The sequence below is a fragment of the Ooceraea biroi genome, chromosome 13, assembly GCF_003672135.1.
Source record: "Ooceraea biroi isolate clonal line C1 chromosome 13, Obir_v5.4, whole genome shotgun sequence".
Taxonomy (NCBI): domain Eukaryota; kingdom Metazoa; phylum Arthropoda; class Insecta; order Hymenoptera; family Formicidae; genus Ooceraea; species Ooceraea biroi.
The window spans coordinates 25,732-45,544 of record NC_039518.1 but is presented as its reverse complement, the minus strand read 5'-3'; the positions used below and the strand labels follow the sequence as shown (position 1 = coordinate 45,544).

Genomic DNA, 19,813 nt, shown 5'->3' with positions numbered 1-19,813 from the left:
CAGCCATTGTTGCAAATCCTCAAACACTAATCACACTCCTATTAAATCGTAGAAACGTGCCGATAACGCAAAACTTTGTATTAAAAGTTAATATGAACTTTCGCATTTGAATTTTGCTAAAAACATCCGAACGGACTTTTCCGTTAACCATACATCAAGCGGTCACACGATGACGATGATGATAAGGAGATGCGCATTTAAATAGACGCGCCTAATGATTCAACTTGATTCGTACTTGTATTCTTAATTGCATGCTTGATTCCTATCTCGCGCATCTGCGCGACATCCATGTTCTTGCAAAGGAGAGAAAACACTTCCTCCTACTCCGTACACTCTTTCCACATCTTTCTGTCCACTTCCTATCAATCTCATGAGACAAATCAAAGTCCTGCGGGGAACCGGCGCAGGCGGCGTCTGAAACCTGCAGGCTGGCTTGCAAGCGAGTTCGACGGCGGTTTTTGCGGGGACACCGATTAATTAATTGGCCGTGATATTTGGCAGTCTGACGTACATATAAGGTCATACATATTTTAATGAGTGCACTTATAAATAATATATCGCATACGATGATAACGCACCTCGTTCGTCTCGCCTTGTGAGACTAGTGTGGTGACGCCGATTGTCGCTGATACTATTGTAATCTCTGGCCTACGTTGTATCTTCAATTATTTCTACGTTTCTACCTTTGCTTATCGTCCCTACCGTTTTATCGTGCATTCTGTTCACGCTGCCCGAAACGGCCCGATTAACAAACCGTTTGACTGGATGACCTGATAAATTGAATCGAACGCCAGCGATTAGAAAGATCAAAACGCTCTGCTCGCGTCTATAAACGCGACAGTTGAACGGCGAACTTTGACTCTGAGAGAGAGAAAAAAAGAGGAAAAAAACCGAATATTTAATCGATATAAAATAATAATAATAATAAAATATGAAATTGGCGGTAGAACGTATTGAGTTGACCGGAAAGTCCGTGCCGATTTTTTAAATAAAATCAAGTTTTGATGCAAAAGTTTGCGTTCTTTTGGAATTTTGGAAGAAAAGTCGGCACGGACTTCCTGGTCAATCCAATAGAATCTTCCTCGAGTCGCTTTGCGCGCTTCACGGTGCCAACGATCTGCGAAACTCATTTCCTTGGGATACCTTCTATCTGTGTGGTCTCCTGATAAATTTATAGTCTATTTTTGCAAAACGAAAATTTCATAAGGGTTATCGCGGCATGATAAAAATTTTTACGTGCGCCACAATTTCGGCATGACATAATTTACGCGCTCGATAAGAATTTATTATTATTTACGTGCCGTTACAACACAAATCCAAGTGTGTAGTATCTAAATACTACTACGCGCGTGTAATTTTTGACTTTCCGCGCAAAAATTATTACTTCACCGCACAAAACATAAATTTACACGTTTCAATGCTTAATTAAACACGTTCCGCTGTGTGCAAACACGATACATAACATTAATCGTGTCTGTAAAAATGAAACAAAGTGTAATTCCTAAATCTGCGATTCAACATGCAAGCGTCTAAAAAGTCACACTTAGCCATGTGCAATCATACAGACAAAACGCGCAAAATGTCGCTACACCATTTTACACATGCATAGGCACGAGTAAAAAACTACACACCTAGATTCGCGATGCAAATCTCGGTCTTCTCGCCTGCATCCGAACCGTAATATCTCAATATTCGTTGCGACGTACTACGCTAATTATCCACGAACCTGGGTGGGTTTAATGCTGTCTCATGTCTCTGGCATGACACGACGACGACTATATAAGTCGGCACAAACAGATCCGTCGGGGAAGTGCGAAAGCTCCATATGGCACGCGTTTCCACCGCGAAATCTCCAAGCAGGCGCGAGCGTTTAGCGCCCTTTTCGCCCTCCTTGTGCGCGCTTGTGTGCATGTATTAGGGGTGTGATTTAGTTTTGAAGGTATTTTTGCTCAAAAACGCATGTATTTAAATATGATAATGAATGAATACCTTAATCAAAATATTTTCCTTCGTTTTCTATAACTTTTTCCCATCTTTCTGGCAAGGGATGGATTCCACCACGATAAAATGACTCTTCTTTTCAGTTGATCCATTCGTCGACGAATTTTCGCACTTCTTCGAAATTATCAAAGTATGTATCCTCTAAAGTGTGTTGCATCGACCGGAACAAATAATAATCGCATGGAGCAATGTCCGGAGAATACGCGGGGTGCGTGCGGTAAGACTTTCCATTCAAGCTCTAATAGTGTTTGTTTCACTGATAACGCAACGTGAGGTCGAGCGTTGTCACGAAGAAGAATTACTTTCCGTCGTTTACTCGCAATTGGTGGTCGTTTTTCGTCCACTGCTTGCTTCAACTTGTACAATTGGTGTCGATAACGATCAGCCGTGACAGTCTCGTGCGGATTTAACAGCTCATAGTACACTATCCCACCAAATACAGAGCATTACTTTTGAACCGTGAATATTGCGTCTCGGAGTGGATGTTGATGGTTCGCCCTGGATCCACCTATGATTTTCCGCGTTTCGGATTATCAAAATAGATCCACTTTTCATCCCCAGTAACAATCCGAGACAAAAGACTCTTCTCTTTTGCCGGGCGATCAACGAAATGCAAATGTTCAACCGTTTCGCAATGGCACTTTCCGATAATTGATGTCGAACCCATTTCCCTTCTTTCTGAATTTTTCCCATTTCATGTAAATGTTTGGTAACTGTTGTACGATCAACATTTAATGCTCTGGCAAGAGATGGATTCCACGATGATAAATTGACTCTTCTTTTGAGTCGATCCATTCGTCGACGAATTTTCGCACTTCTTCGAAATTATCAAAGTGTGTATCCTCTAAAGCGTGTTGCATCGACCGGAATAAATAATAATCGCATGGAGCAATGTCCGGAGAATATGCGGGGTGCGTGCGGTAAGACTTGCCATTCAAGCTCTAATAGTGTTTGTTTCACTGATAACGCAACGTGAGGTCGAGCGTTGTCACGAAGAAGAATCACTTTCCGTCGTTTACTCGCAATTGGTGGTCGTTTTTCGTCCACTGCTTGCTTCAACTTGTACAATTGGTGTCGATAACGATCAGCCGTGACAGTCTCGTGCGGATTTAACAGCTCATAGTACACTATCCCACCAAATACAGAGCATTACTTTTGAACCGTGAATATTGCGTCTCGGAGTGGATGTTGATGGTTCGCCTGGATCCACCCATGATTTTCCGCGATTCGGTTTATCAAAATAGATCCACTTTTCATCCCCAGTAACAATCCGAGACAAAAGACTCTTCTCTTTTGCCTGGCGATCAACGAAATGCAAATGTTCAAATGGCACTTTCCGATATTTGATGTCGAACCCATTTCCCTTCTTTCTGAATTTTTCCCATTTCATGTAAATGTTTCGTAACTGTTGTACGATCAACATTTAATGCTCTGGCAAGAGATAGATTCCACCACGATAAAATGACTCTTCTTTTGGGTCAATCCATTCGTCGACGAATTTTCGCACTTCTTCGAAATTATCAAAGTGTGTATCCTCCAAAGCGTGTTGCATCGACCGGAACAAATAATAATCGCATGAAGCAATGTCCGGAGAATACGCGGGGTGCGTGCGGTAAGACTTCCCATTCAAGCTCTAATAGCGTTTGTTTCACTGATAACGCAACGTGAGGTCGAGCGTTGTCACGAAGAAGAATCACTTTCCGTCGTTTACTCGCAATTGGTGGTCGTTTTTGGTCCAATGCTTGCTTCAACTTGTACAATTGGTGTCGATAACGATCAGCCGTGACAGTCTCGTGCGGATTTAACAGCTCATAGTACACTATCCCACCAAATACAGAGCATTACTTTTGAACCGTGAATATTGCGTCTCGGAGTGGATGTTGATGGTTCGCCTGGATCCACCCATGATTTTCCGCGTTTCGGATTATCAAAATAGATCCACTTTTCATCCCCAGTAACAATCTGAGACAAAAAACTCTTCTTTTTATGCCTGGCGATCAACGAAATGCAAATGTTCAACCGGTTCGCAATGGCACTTTCCGATAATTGATGTCGAACCCATTTCCCTTCTTTCTGAATTTTTCCCATTTCATGTAAATGTTTGGTAACTGTTGTACGATCAACATTTAATGCTCTGGCAAGAGATGGATTCCACCACGATAAAATGACTCTTCTTTTGAGTCGATCCATTCGTCGACGAATTTTCGCACTTCTTCGAAATTATCAAAGTGTGTATCCTCCAAAGCGTGTTGCATCGACCGAAACAAATAATAATCGCATGGAGCAATGTCCGGAGAATACGCGGGGTGCGTGCGGTAAGACTTGCCATTCAAGCTCTAATAGCGTTTGTTTCACTGATAACGCAACGTGAGGTCGAGCGTTGTCACGAAGAAGAATCACTTTCCGTCGTTTACTCGCAATTGGTGGTCGTTTTTGGTCCAAGCTTGCTTCAACTTGTACAATTGGTGTCGATAACGATCAGCCGTGACAGTCTCGTGCGGATTTAACAGCTCATAGTACACTATCCCACCAAATACAGAGCATTACTTTTCAACCGTGAATATTGCGTCTCGGAGTGGATGTTGATGGTTCGCCTGGATCCACCCATGATTTTCTGCGTTTAGGATTATCAAAATAGATCCACTTTTCATCCCCAGTAACAATCCGAGACAAAAGACTCTTCTTTTTTTGCCTGGCGATCAACGAAATGCAAATGTTCAAATGGCACTTTCTGATAATTGATGTCGAACCCATTTCCCTTCTTTCTGAATATTTCCCATTTCATGTAAATGCTTGGTAACTGTTGTACGATCAACATTTAATGCTCTGGCAAGTTCTGAAGTGGATCGTGTTGGATGTTCGTCCAATAATGCTTGCAAATCTGCATTTTCAAGCTTTCTTGGCTGTCCCGAGCGTTCTTTGTCCTTCACATCAGTATCACGACTTTTAAAGCGTCTAAACCAGTATTCACACGTCTTAATTGATGGTGATTCTGCGTCACCATAAGTTTCCACAAGAATTCTATAACCGTCAGCCGCAGTTTTCTTTTGATTAAAAAACAAAAGCAACGTATGTCGAAAATGCTGCTTCGGAAGTTGCATTTTTACGATGATATAAACACGACTGTTATTGCTATAATGCTACTAAATGTCATGGATAATGTCAACACTGTTATCGGAAACAGCTATTGGAACAAACTGACACTACAGCCATCTGTTGCAAAACCCTCAAACCTAAATCACACTCCTAATATTACACCTGTGTACGTGCATCGCGCGGAGTTGACGAATTGCCGTCAGATGTTAGTACGATTAAACAACAATTCCTCGTGGCGTGGCACAGACACACGCGTCTAGCGTGTCTCGACTGCATCCCGTGGCGATGATAAGGTCGTTACTCAAATTAAAGGAAGAGCCGGCGCGAACGCTACAAACCTACGGGGAGCACATTACCCCTGCGTAATTCATTTGCTTGAGGGTTTATCGAGCAGTTTGCTTGGCGGTTGATAACGAAGCTGTTGATCTTGCGCGAGGGTTTTCGTCACCGCGGCAAGTGCATCCGCGTGTGCGGCCCGCGAATTTCAGAAAGGCTCATCCCTCTCGCGAAAGAAGATTTCGGAGAAACCCCGTAAGTATCCGGGGTCAGGAGCGGCTTTTTAGATAAGCTGGATAGATACTGGCGAAGCTAGCCGAAATATGTTTGGGAAAGTACGCGGAGATCCTTGGTCTTAATTCGCTCTTAAATATCACCCCTCAGGAGATGGAAGTTGTTTGTGGAGGATTACAGCAATATTTTTTAACGTAACGTAATTTATTGCCTCCGATGCGTTTAATTAAATGGACCTCGCTCATATTCGAGGCTGAGTGCAAATAATTTCAGTTTCAATTTTCAATTTTAAACTATTAATTTCCGCTTAATCTCATAAATTCAAGGATCTGTTCGGAGCCGTGTGCGCGTCGCTTGAGCGAGTCTGTTATGAACTTGGCGCTATTTTCACCGCTAAAAGATATATTTATCGTCAAATCAGATCGCGATCACTTGGCGACAGTCACACAGTCACATTTGCGCAAATGCGCCGTGAAATGATTAAAAACCACCGTTTTTTCGCCACCTCGCGTGCCGCGTCGCGCGTCCAGCTGCGCGGCGACGCAAATCGCAATAATTCTTTTTATCATTCTAACGCCGGCAAGTCATAGCGATCGAGTTTTTCTTCCTCGTTCGTGGTGATGATTCGCGTGTAAACACGAGGTTGTTGTTCGGGAAATATCCCTGGGGGATATCGCGAGATAGGGGCGAACGTCGCTCACGGACGTTCGTTCGTGCGAGGCCGTAGACGGTTCATCGCTGCCGATTTCTGCGCTTGCCTCCCTTGGCTCCTCGACCTTCGAAAAATGTTCCAGCTCCTCCACTTTCCGCAATCGCAGAACCATCAGGTCCAGAGAATCACGCGTTTTTAATCGCGTAATTTAATTTGATCGACGGTTTTTGCTTTCTCTCTCTTTTTTTTAAAATTATTTTCGCTTCTATCGTTGACTATAATAAATCATCGTGAGGGCTCATTGTGGTTGATATTGGTGTGCGATCAAAGGCCCTCCCGATCAGAAATCTCGACGGAATTATCGCGGTCGAAGGATCCTTCTGGCGCGTGCGACGACGACGACGACGACGATGACGACGCGACGATCGGAAGCAAGGACCGTCGAGATGCGGCCGGGTCGGCTAGTAAATAGAATGATTATGTCATCTGCGACCGTCTAGCACGATAACAACGCCGTTACTGATTCCATTCGGCGATCATCACGCGGCACCCTTTCCACCCTCGCCCGCGCGCGATTTGCTTCCATATAACTGTCACCCGGTATTTCCCGATATGATTCATTACATTCATTGGCGTTTAGGCGCTTTGCCGCGATGCTAGATGACGAGGAACGTTCCGGGCGAGCAGGAAATCCAGAATTGTTGATGCACGTTTGTTAACGCATTTTAATGACGCACGCTTCCTTCGTTCGCGCTTCGAGCGATCTTCAGGTTTCAGATGTTTAGCTGTGGACTTGACACCTCGGTATAAATCATTCAGGAAAATGAAGGTTCTTCGGTTGAATATCCGTTTTGCAGTTTACCCGAGCGAAACTGCGTCGTTCGCGCTTAAAGACAAATTTAATTCGAAGGCGCGCCCGAAGAAATCCCGGGCGATTTTCCGGTTCGCATAATTGCGATCTTCATTTAACGCCGTCTCGCGCGGCCGTTATCTTCTAACGCGCAGTTTGCAGTAATAATCCCCGGGGCTACAATAAAAATGACGGGATACGATAAAAGGGCGCGGGATATTATAAAGCGGATAGGATATAATAAAAGTGTCAGGAGCGCGGCAACGTAACTGTAAACGTCCACTTTCGTAAAACTCACGGAAGACCGTTTCTCCGTCGATCGCCGACGGATTACTTCGTCTTCCGCTGCGCTTCGCTGTAATCCGCTCCCGGCTGCGCGCTACTTTGCGCGCGATAATCGGCGGACGAGTCGTCGTTCACGATTCTATTTCTAACGTCTCGATATTATTATTATTATTATTATTATTATTATATTGTCTGGCTAGACGCTTTTATTTAACCGAGAGACGCGAGACGCGCGCCGGCGCCGCGCGGTTTAATTGCCGGAATTAATAATCCATTTACGGCACAGCAAGTGTAACATTTATTGTACCTGATGAGCTACGTGACACGCACGCCCCTCAACCCGGCCGGGGCATTCCAATTGGATTTTATATTGCCCCTCGAGGTCTCTTTTATAATAATGTATAGGCGATTACGGATTACATAATATAACATAATATACAGATAATAACAACTGTGCATTAATGTGCTGGGAATTTATGTGACTGTACGCTGCAGCTCGTTTATTAGGGTCAACTCGACCACGGTACGATCGGGCTTAAATCCACCGATATTAAATCCGTCGTTACGCGCAATTCGCGCGACCCCCGCAAATTCCGCGGGAAGAATCGCGTAGAATCATTAATGTAAATCACGGTGCCTATGATTTCTGTTTCAGTTTTGCAACGTATTTGCGTGACGCAACACCGCAACACCTGTCGATACCATGAGGAGCACTTCGCTGGAGTCGTTTCTGCTTCTTTTTACCTTAAAGTTGTTCGTCGCCGTGGGGAACGCGTACCCCATCACCGACCTGGAGCTGGAGGATCTTTCAGAGGAGAACAACATGTCAAAATCCGCGAGCATCTCCGTGAACGACGCGTCGATCGAGTCGCACACGTGCGTTTACGTACCACCAGATTTGGATTTGTGTAACTTCATCAAGTAAGTGAAGATTCTGCAAAAGGATGAAGAATTCGAAAATATTCTCCATTGTTTCTAATGTGTTGGTACTGTTTTAATTAATTCTGTTTCGTTTCTCCTTTCGACGATTTTCATCGGAAAAACGCTGCAGTTTTTGGAAAATAAAATTTAAAGCTGAAGATAAATAAATTGATATAAAATTTCCTGGTGTCGGGAATTAATAAAAACGTACTTGACTTTAAGCGAGAATTTCGGGAGTAATATTAATGCCAATTGCTCGAAATTAATAGAATTTGGCAATCAATGTTCCTGTTCGTTACTGTTGAAGAAAGATTAATCGCAAGCTTGTTACGAAGTTATTCTTAATTCGCAGCTTTTTTGCCTTTAAGTCTGAATCCATGAAATTGTGAAACTTCAGTTATCCAAAGTCCAGCGAAAATCTTTGGGAGGTGGAACGCAAGCTGTCGGGGAAGAGGGTGCGCAAGCTACTGAAGAGCAACAAGATGTACTTGCCACATTCATCGATGAACGTCCCGGGGACAGAGAAATTCCTGAAGCAGAAGCCCGAGAAGACTATAATATATAAGATACAAAGATGCATGCCCCCGAGGTAAGGATGAAGGGGTTCTAGTGCAATCTTCGCGAATGATTACGTGTACTTCGTGCCTTATCTCGCGTGATAAAGCGGGATGCAGAAGCATAATGAATCGTATAATGTTTTTAAATTATAAAGAAGGAGATAAAACAGGAGATAAATAACTTAATTATATTAAGTAGACTCTCGTTTGCTCTTTCTGCAGGTTGCCGTTCGTACTACCTTGGTGCACGGATGAAGACCTCTCCGATAAGCAGAACGAGATTCGACGGCTCTATCCATTCGTCATAAATGGTTCCTCCGAGGCGACATACGAGTTTCCCTTCTACGATCTTCCGAGACAAATCCTAACAGTATCGAAATCTGCATGATTTCCGACTGTCGCGTGTGTCACTGAATATTAAAATAGCGATTAGCATTTTGAATCCTTACGATATTTAGGCGGAGAGAGAGGGAGAGAGAGTTACTTGTTATGACGCAAGCTTCCCTTTTTTATTGGCAAGTAATATGGCGTGAATGAGTTGGAGAGAGTATAACGCAGCAGATTTAAATTCACACTTTAGCATAAGTATTAGATAGTGCAGGCGTTTCGCGAAGGAATTAACATTTTCTCGTTATAAAAATTTATAGAGCGGTCAGATATGTAGCTGGACGGAAGATTACTAAGCAGGACGTAGGTAATGATTGATTAGCTTTAAGGAAACCATAACACATCGTGAGAGTGATGTCAACACGAATGATGCGATTGTCAGTATGCGTGTCTTGCCTTTCAACGTAATTTTAATAATGATATTAATAAAGAAATAAAGACAGACAAATCAGTATATCATATCGAACTTTGTAGCAGCAATAAAGTTATCCTGCATGGCTCCAACATAAAATCATCCCGAGTCGTTATCGTTTAAAAAAACCTTGGAGGGGTGAGAACACCAACGTCATCGCTGCTGCTTTAATGTGCTGCGTTAATGATGCGTTCGAAAAGATTATGAGAGAACATGGGGAATTTATTGCATTCAGAATTCATCACATGACGCATATTGCCTTCCGGTGCTCTTTTTCGTTTCGTTCGCACAACAGAACAACGAAAATTATAATAACAAAGGAACGCGAGTGCGCGACGCCATTTAAGTGCGATAGCAAAATGTGATGGGGCGTCAAGGAGTTCACGCACCGAGAAACGTGCTGTCGAGAAAGGAGAATTGACCATGGAACTCGCAGTGCGATCAGTACGAGAACATCGGACGAGCACGACGAGATTCGACGGGAAACCGCACGTCGAACGGTCCCGGGAAATATAAGGCCATTTACGTTCACAAGTCGATGAGGGTGGGAACGACCAACGACGCAACGATGAACGAAACGCGGGATATTTTACGGCGCACTTCCGATTTTTATGTGCGAGCCCGAGCATCGCCATTATAAATGGCACACGCGATAAGAAAACTGCGGTTCTATATACGCGAAGAGCGACGATCGTGACAGGAATTATGGATAATGCAGCATGAGAGAGACCTGGGCGTAAAAATACATGGTGAACATTCGGAGATTAGCGTAACTCTTTGTTTCATTATCTTGAATTATTATCCGTTTGTCATTTCGTAAACTAATCCAGATTTCAATTGTAATTTTTCATTCGGATTCCATCGTTAAGAACTTAACGTCATGGGAGCGCAATCGAGAATTTCTACTGGGGAGGAAGTTTTATTGAAAGCAGTTACATGTAAATATCTTTTAATTAAGATTATTTAATTAAGCTGAAAAATGAAACATTGTAAGAAAATTATCTTAAATGCATACAACTATATATATTTCATGATAATTTAGCGCAGTATAGTTTATCGCATACTGTGCACATAAGTCAATAATCGCACTTATTTCAATATACCAGACGTAATTATTGGTAATAAATGGTGGCGCGGGAGACGTTTTGATATTTGCTTGAATCGTTCGACTTCTGAACTTCTGAAGAAAAATTTAAACGTTTTACGTTATGACCACATGTTTTCGTTATCGTAGCAACATAACTGATCATCTGAAAAGCGTATATATATTATAAGTAGAATTAATAAATTGCGAAAACAGTTCTAATTAAAATTGGACCTGACCTCTTGCTATATTTAACGCACATTATCGCTCATATAGTTAACAAACTTCACAAAGTAATATAGAGATACGCAATTTTCTGAGTAACGAAAGTTCATGATAATAAAGTAACTATCGCAATTGCAAAAGAATATTATCGCGGAATAATAAGAATAGCTACACTCTCGGATCGAAAACGAGCGACAAAGTTTTAATCTTCATTTAATTTCGAGCAGACTTCACTTCGCTAACTCAGTTACTGAAGTATTTAACGTTGAAAATTCAAAGGATGTAGCACAAGCGATAGCTGCCCCGATTCTTGTATAAAAGAGATTTTACAAAAAAATGTGCCTTGAACGTCTCTATTATAATTCTATTCTGCTCCCGAGTCTTCTTGTCGCTTTCGGTGAAAGAATTCGTCAATCGTGCTCTACTGGCAATGCGGCCTTTCAGACTTCAGATCTAGGATTCACCGGTGCAGATCTTTCAAGACGACGCCACGCCATCCTTAGATTTCGCCAGCAAGGGATCGACTTCCGAAATGCTTCAATTATTCTTCGATATTCAGCGTTCTGCGACCGCCTCTTGAATATCGATGATCCGCGGTACATGCGATTTTTGCTTCTCTTTCCTCTCCCATATTGCTCCCAGTTTGTCGACAGCATCTCCTAGCTGTTGCAAGATAACACTTCTGTCTTCCTTACTCTTGTTAACTTTCTTTAACAAGCCAACAACAATATTATTGTAGGCTTTCTTCTCCTCTTCTTCATCGTCATTAGGCTTCTCCGTTTTCAAATCCGCCGGACGTTCCTCATCCAATCGCTTCGGCCCTCTGAGCACTTCAAGCAAGCCTGTTGGTTTGTGCTCGGCTAAATTACTGGATGGTTTCTCGTCAACCTTGGATTTTAACACAACGATTTCATCGTGAGGGGGGAGCGGGTCAGAGGAATTATCGGATTCATTTAATTTCTTCTCGGATATAACTAGTACCGAAAAAGGTATCTTCTTCAGCTCCGCGTACGGAGTGTCAGGCTCCGTCAATGAAACGTTATTTGATGCTAATATCTCAGTAATGTTCGGTAGCTTGATGGAAACTTTTGTAATTTTCGGCTGAACAAATGAGAAGCCACTAAACGCCCGCGAGTCGCCCGCGGTTGATTCATCGTCTGGCTTATCACCAATCTCAGGCTTTTTCTTCTGACAAGTAAACCTACGGAAGTGTCACTCTCCGATTTTTCTGAAATTTGGATGTTATAATACATGAAAAACTAAGGGACACGTATTTTGTTTTAGCGGCGGAAAAACATATTTAGGGGGTGAAACGACCCCCCAAAATGGGGGGTAAAATGGAAAAATTGCGATATCTTTGAGACCAGTGAAGCGATTTTAATGATTTTTGGTATGAAAGTATCTTTCGATAGAAGACGAAAATCGGCCTAGGTAACATACTTCCAACAGGAAGGGGAGTGAAAATTAGGGGGTGAATTACCCCTAAAGTGACCAATTTCTTGCTGCAAAAAATCAGTTTTGATCTGATCGAAGTAAAATCTATTAAAACTTCAAGAGAAAAGCTAAACTCGAAAAATTACTTGAATAGACAGTAACTCGACATGCGACTTTCAAAATACAATAAAATCAACTTTTGACATTTAAACAATTTTGTTATAAACGATTAATATTTTTAACATGTTTAATTCACTTCACATAACTAACAATAAATGTCAAAAGTTGATTTTATTGTATTTTGAAAGTCGCATGTCGAGTTACTGTCTATTCAAGTAATTTTTCGAGTTTTCGTCCGCCATATTGAATTTTGAAAATCTGATTTCAGATTCGGATTCAGCGACTTAAAAAACCAATATATTAAAAAGATCGAACAGTTAAAAAATATAGTTTCACAAGGTTTCATGCGCAATGCCAAACGAACGCGGCAATTTAGGGATTGTTTACCCCCAAATATTTATATAAAACAAAACAAAAAAATACGTGTTCCTTAATTAGCTTTCCTCTTGAAGTTTTAATAGATTTTACTTCGATCAGATCAAAACTGATTTTTGCAGCAAGAAATTGGTCACTTTAGGGGTAGTTCACCCCCTAATTTTCACTCCCCTTCCAACATACCTAGGCCGATTTTCGTCTTCTATCGAAAGATACTTTCATACCAAAAATCATTAAAATCGCTTCACTGGTCTCAAAGATATCGCAATTTTTCCATTTTACCCCCCATTTTGGGGGGTCGTTTCACCCCCTAAATATGTTTTTCCGCCGCTAAAACAAAATACGTGTCCTTTAGTTTTTCATGTATTATAACATCCAAATTTCAGAAAAATCGGAGAGTGACACTTCCGTAGGTTTTCTTCCGAGATGCATCGCGAGTCAGATTACCTGTACTACTTGCGGAATGGAAACCGAATGTACGATTCCACTGGGGGTGTGTGGATCCATTGGAGACTGGTAGCTTTGGAAGCTCCTCCATGAGTTTAATGGGTCCCGAGTACTTCGTGAAATCTGATGGACGGTACGACATATAGTCCGGGCATAAGGGTATCCCGATGTTGTCAGGTATACATACTTGTGCCTCGAGAATGGCGATCACCGGCGACTCATGTACCTTCGCAATGTACAAATACAACGGTGATTTCGTGCGTTTAACTCGGATTCTCGGCCTGGCCGAGGATTCGCCTGCTCCAGTGGATTGCTGTTCTTCCTCGGTGTCCATCTCCGAGCGCGACTTTCTTCGCGAATGCCATTCCTCGTCACTGTAATCAAACACCGAGGGAATCTGCGAGGAGGATTCGAGCGGCGACATGGTGATGTCTTCGGGGAGCGGTATCTCTTCAAGCGAGGGTTCGCTTGCATCGTCCGCCCTTAGAATCTTTGGAAAGAGAAGCTTGTCGAATTTCTTCTCCTGAAAGTCCTTCGCATAGGCGGAACACGACGGCATCCCTTTTCTTTTGGGTAACATGCAGACTCGCTGCCGCCACTTCGTCACTTCGATCACTTGCGGTTTTCCGTTCTGCTGAAGCCTCGGAGTGAAATATTGATCGTCCAAAGAGTCTTCCCTCTGGAAAGGCAGGCAGTTTGGGAGGAACGATAAAGCTAACACCAGCAAAAAGAAACTCTTCATTGCTGCGGCTTCTTGCAGCTTCGCACAATTACAAGTTCAATTACAAATGAGACAACACCGAGCTCACTCAACCACGATGCGTTATGTATGGCCCTTTAAGACAAACTGGGTCCCTTTTAAGACGCGCGGTTGCTTTTATAGCCTGTCGAGGACCACGAAAGCGCAAATGAGATATTCTGTCATTTCGTTAATGACATCGAAGCAAATCGAGTTTGGCTAAATGAGCTTCTACATGTAATTACAACAGACTTTATTAATGACTATCGATTAATGACGCGTTAATCACCGAAGAAGTACTCGTTCCGACGATTTTGTTTAGACTTTTTGGAATTTACTAGTAAACTGTACGACGGGTCTGAGATAGTGATCAAATTTGTTTTGTTTTATGCTGAGGAAACCTGATGATAGGCCGCCTTTAATAACGTTGATTGCTTTCCAAACATGACAAATATGTACGATAATATTTAATGATGCTCGTGCTGATAGGCGTCCAATTACTGTAATATCTTTTCAAGAAACATTACTAAAGTTCACCCACCTTGTGGAAATCTCAGTGTGCGATTAATACAACTACGCGAGTCTCGTGTGAGTCACGAGCCAACTTTCTTCACTTTCATGATTTCTACTGATTAAAAGGCGCTCGTGGAATAATACGCGCTGCATTCGCGCATTCTCGCGCAATTCATACAATTGTATGATTAATGCGCAGATACGTAAGATCGCACGCGGTAAAAGTTGATAATCCCGGATGCCCCCCGTGGTTAGCGCTCGGTGAAGTTTCCCGGGGGACGCAAGGCGAGACGCGAAACAGGATAAAGGAGAGGTGGGAACAATGTCCCGGAGCGGGACAAAGGAAACGGTCGCACGGATGATGGGGTGGACGGGGGAAGGGGATCGCCCGATTGTCGAGGGTACCGCGGGACAGACGAAGAACAGGAGGAAAAGAATGCGGAGGAATCCCGGGCGCACCTGGAGCGCGGGGTAGGATCTCGCGAGAGTAGGAGATCGTGGATTCCCGGTGGAGGAAACTACGGTCGGAGAGACAGACTGACAAGGGGCGGTTTTTAGGTGTTACACTCGGATTTCAAAAATTTTTTGCATGCAGGTAGGGAGGTCCCCAAATAGAAAAAAAATAAAAGTAGCGGCCCAAATGCATATTTGCGCGCTACGTGCGCAATTTTCGATGTTAGGTTAATTACTCGAAAATGCCATTTCCAATCGAATTCTTTACATTTTTTATTTCACCTAATGCACATTTATATTGCTTTGAATAATTTTGTGTGCGTGTGTGTACTTGTGTGTGTTTAGAAAATACGAGCGTCTAATGTAATCTCGTGCCGCGCGAGCACAGTGCGTATAAAAGGCCCATTGCTCAAAAATGGTATTTGCATCGTAACTTTTTTAATTTTTTACTGCGACTGCCAATGCACACAATTTGGAATAATTGTACATTGCGCAAATCGTAGTTTGCTCTTTCTGCGTGATTTGTTGTATGCGACTTTAAATAGATTTGATCAGAATCCATAACGAGGACATAAAAGATCTGGTCAAGGGAGGTTTTTAATTCTTTCAGTTTTAATTTCTTTTTAAAGCGTTGTGCATTAGGTGAAATAAAAAATGTAAAGAATTCGGTTGGAAATAGCATTTTTGAGTAATTAACCTAACATCGAAAATTGCGCACGTAGCGCGCAAATATGCATTTGGGCCGCTACTTTTCTAATTTTTCTTCTATTTGGGGACCTCCCTACCTGCATGCAAAAAATTTTTGAAATCCGAGTGCAACACCTAAAAACCTTTCCTTGTGAGAAGTAGAAAGAGAAACAAAGAGAAGGGAAGAGGAGAAAGAGCGAGAGACGCGCTCTCTCGCGCGTCGGCCGGAGAACGCGAAGGATGAAGAAGGCCTAAAGATGGAGGAAGAAGAGCGGCCGCCGCGGTCTCTCCGCGCCGGAGAGGTGCGGGCTCTCCCGCACGCGAGAGCGGAGAACCGCGGTTAGAAAGCCTTCGCGCCGAGGTCGGAGCCAGTGCCTCGCCCGTGCATGCCATCATCCGGGTGTCGATGCGGCCGCTGCACGACACGCGCACGGTTCGCGGAGTATGCACGGTGTCCGGAGTGTGCTGCTGGCAGTGTCGGGAGTCTGACCGAGCCCAGGTACGGTTCAGGCCAGCGACCAGCGTTGCACCAGTCGCTATCCGGCCGCGCGTCATCCCGTCGAATCTGCCCGCTCGCTCGTACGAGCGAGCGTACGCGCGCGTGCTCCGTGCAGGTGAACCGTCGTGGTCGAGATTCTGATTGAGATTCGGAATTCCTCGGAGAGGACGTGCGCGAGAGGCGGTGATCCCGCCTCCGAGGAGAAGAGGTACGTCAATGCGGAGGCTGTGTACATTTTTTGAGCATTGTTCGGATGTTGCTGGGTCTTTTGTTGGTTTGAAAAGCGATCAGCATACGCGGTTGTTGCACAGGTGCTGAAGATTGTCGAGTTCCGCGCGAGCGTCTTCCGCGATAATTTACGGGCAATGATTATTTGAACAGGTGTTTATGTACGTGTCCCGTCTCATGCGCGTGCTGTAGGTTGCAGAGTTTAGAAAGTACGATGAACCGGTTCTCGCCTTTTCATGATTTCCGCGTGGAATTTCACAGTCCGTGCGAAATGCTCGGAGGCAAGCGCGAATGCGAGAGTCTACATGACGCGTCGTAAGAAGGCGGTCCGCGTGACCCTGCGGCAGCTCCAATGCCAGCGCGGTGTACGCAACTCGTACGTCCATTCATGGAAAGAGGCAGGACAATGCGAGCGTCCAGTCCATCTATGCTTTTGATCTCGCGAATCAAAGATTCAATGCGACTACGGCGCAGTCCGTGATCGCGCAACTGCGAATTTCATTCTACCGTCTTTGAATACTATAAATTTCCTGAAGTTCTTTGAGAAGCAGATCGGTCCGTAAGCTAAATGTTAAGGAATTTACAGTACTTGCTTTAGTCATTTTGAATATTTAACGCAACAATTACTCCTTCATCACCAACAATCGGCGACACGAAAATTAAACTTTACGAAATAACATACTTCTGCACAAAAGTACTCATCAAGAGATTTATTTTGTATTATTATAAAAAGGCAAAGCGAGAGCGAAAACAATTATTCGCTGCTATAAAAACATTACTCACGCACAGATCGATAAAAGAGTCTGTGAACATTTTTCCCGAGTAAGATCAAATATAAAAGCGGTGTATGGAAGGTTTAAGGGGGTATTCTAGTGTAAAAGCGGAATTTGTATGCTATTTTGGTGAATTTTTTTGAAAAAAGTATAAGGTTTTTTGAGGCAGGGTTTTCCCTGCTTATTCATACATATTTGGTGTATGTTTCCAAATTTTTGTAGTAGACAATAACTATAAATAAGCGCTGCACATGATATTAAAGAAGAACATGAAAAAAAAGTTGGTCCATGGTTCCCATGATTTCAGCTGTTCTGCTCATCTGAAACAAAAACACCAAAGAGATTCTTAATTAGTATGAGTGTGGCTATAGCAGGTACCAGAATGAAAAAAAATGTTGAAAATTTAAAACATGACTTCATTGAGAAAATTAAGTTTCGATTTGTGCCATTTTTTTCACCATTGAAGGGCTGTAGAAATTCCAAAAAACAATATTTCGACTTGATTGTGGTAGGGACTATAGCCACACATATACTGCAGATGTGTGCAAAAGCCTGAGTCAATTGATTAACTGGTTTTTGAGATATCATGGAACCAATTTGAAAAACGTGGTTTCGAGAAAAACACGTTTAAAGTTTTTCATACTGATTACATAGAGATAATGTTACTTACGATCAATCGGCTAGTCCAGGGCCATACAGGGGACATTCCTCTTGTTCGTAGAAGTCCTGCAGAGCCGATCTCTCTTCCCTGCGATTCATTCTCTGATCTCGAGAGAAGTTAGTGGAGCGCCGCTCCGAGCGGGTGATACGAGCTTCGTTCCGGGAGTTTGCGTGCATCACCGCTTGCTGACCAATACTAACTCCCATCACGTTCATAAGTTTGAAAATTGGCATAAATCCTTTATTGAAAATTATAACTGCCAAGAATGTTGCTATTTCAACAACTTTCACGCCAGCATGGAGATGTTTTGGAGCAAAGTCCAAATCAATGAATTTAGAGATTCATTGTACTATACAAAGGCTCCAATTCAAATGTACGACCTTCAAGGAATAACGATCTTCCGATCCTACCTAAAATACTAACACAATGCTCTGTTGTGTGCCGCGCGGTCCAACCGCCGAGCGCGCGCCAGAGGTTATTTTCTATTAGGTGCTATTACTTTGTTAATTTTGCGAATCGGGCTAAATCTTCTCGCAGACATATTTTCCATACCATATACTTGCAAAATATGCCAAAAAAATTCGATTTTTCTGACATGCTACACTAGAATACCCCCTTAAATGCCCAGAGCGCCTGAGAGATCAGAATGTTAACGGGACGCTTCGTTGTCTTCCAGAGCAGAGCGAGAGGAAGTGGACGCTGGAAGAGGAGAAAAAGGAGAAGGAGGAGGAGGAGAAGGAGGACCCGAGGACGTACGCATCTGCGCCTTCTTTTCGTCTCTCCCGGCCCGGTTGCGGGGCCACAATCCACCGCGGTGCCCCACCGATCTCTCATTTGAGAAGATCCCAGAGCGAGACGCGATCACACGGTCGACCGCACCGGAGACACGCCGGTTGCGGCAGGTCGCGAGGAACGGATCTGCGAGGATGGCCTACATTAGCCGGTCCTATCGGTAAGAGGAACGCGCTCGTCATCTCGAGATCCAGGAGAAGGATCGACCCAGCCGAGTCAAAGGAGCAAACAGAAGATGGGACAGGCGTGGTGCAAGGAGAGGACCACGAAGGCCCAGGACTCCAAGTCTCCCCTGGACCGGGTCTTCGTGCGATGCGCGCACCGGGTACGTACCTACGTGCGGAAAACGCGCGTTCTGCTTTTGCACCTGCTCCCTGATGATCAATTGCGATCGATGATGCGCGAGTAAAGCCTCCGTTCGATTGGGGCAGCTTGGGACACCGTGCGTGTAACACGTTATCTATGCAAACGCCCTAGGTAAAGCCTAATGGACACTTCCACCCCCTCACGCCCTCTGAATCGGGCGTTTTATCGTTTCATTTTACGAGTCGGTTTATCTCGCGTCACTAATACGCTTTCTGTGGAATTTCCAGCGTGACATCTCGATATCAGTTTTCGTGACAAACCATTGTCCGAAACTTCGATATTGGACCCTTTCGGGAGCGAAACGCGGATATTATTGACGAAGATATCGGAGTAGTATAGACTTTCAGCTTTCCGCTCGGCGTTAGAATCTTGCGGGGAAACAGTCCGGCAAGTTGTTTAACTACGACCATCTCGTATTTGCGGCGTGTCACGAGAAACGTCTGTTTGCCGTATAATTTCGCGCGATCGTTACACCGGCCAGTCCGGGTCTCCGTTTTAAGCGATGACAGGTTGAGTACGAGAATGAAAAGAGCACACGGGAACGCTCGTTTCTACGTGCACTTGAAATGGGTACGCCGATGGGAGACGTGTTGTCCTCGTTATTACGTAATGTATGCATGCACGCGTACACGCACGGATCGCGTGCGCCGCGGACATACATGTGTGCCGGGTATGCGTGCGTGTCACGCTAATTTGGAATCTCGGATATGCGGATGCGATTTGCAATTTGCTAATAACGCTGACTA

At 43.7% G+C, this 19,813-nt stretch overlaps 1 protein-coding gene and 1 long non-coding RNA gene across 2 annotated transcripts; both read left to right on the top strand.

The window, feature by feature from the left end:
* The first annotated feature begins 8,027 nt into the window (after nucleotides 1-8,027).
* On the top strand, nucleotides 8,028-9,764 carry LOC105285107. Its single transcript, XM_026974641.1, has 3 exons — nucleotides 8,028-8,315; nucleotides 8,713-8,904; nucleotides 9,095-9,764. Exons 1-3 carry the CDS (start codon nucleotides 8,098-8,100, stop codon nucleotides 9,258-9,260), a joined length of 576 nt encoding a protein of 191 aa, XP_026830442.1. The 5' UTR covers nucleotides 8,028-8,097; the 3' UTR covers nucleotides 9,261-9,764.
* Nucleotides 9,765-16,050: 6,286 nt separating this feature from the next.
* LOC113563188 lies at nucleotides 16,051-18,625 on the top strand. The gene is made up of 2 exons (XR_003407350.1): nucleotides 16,051-16,455; nucleotides 18,586-18,625. It is a non-coding gene; the product is annotated as an uncharacterized LOC113563188 (long non-coding RNA).
* Nucleotides 18,626-19,813: the final 1,188 nt, after the last annotated feature.

Excerpts from the sequence above, each read along its gene's own strand:
- LOC105285107 (XM_026974641.1), top strand. The coding sequence starts at position 8,098 with ATGAGGAGCACTTCGCTGGAGTCGTTTCTGCTTCTTTTTACCTTAAAG. Across the intron at positions 8,316-8,712 it reads GATTTGTGTAACTTCATCAA|TTATCCAAAGTCCAGCGAAA; the intron begins GTAAGTGAAGAT and ends GTGAAACTTCAG. Across the intron at positions 8,905-9,094 it reads CAAAGATGCATGCCCCCGAG|GTTGCCGTTCGTACTACCTT; the intron begins GTAAGGATGAAG and ends CTCTTTCTGCAG.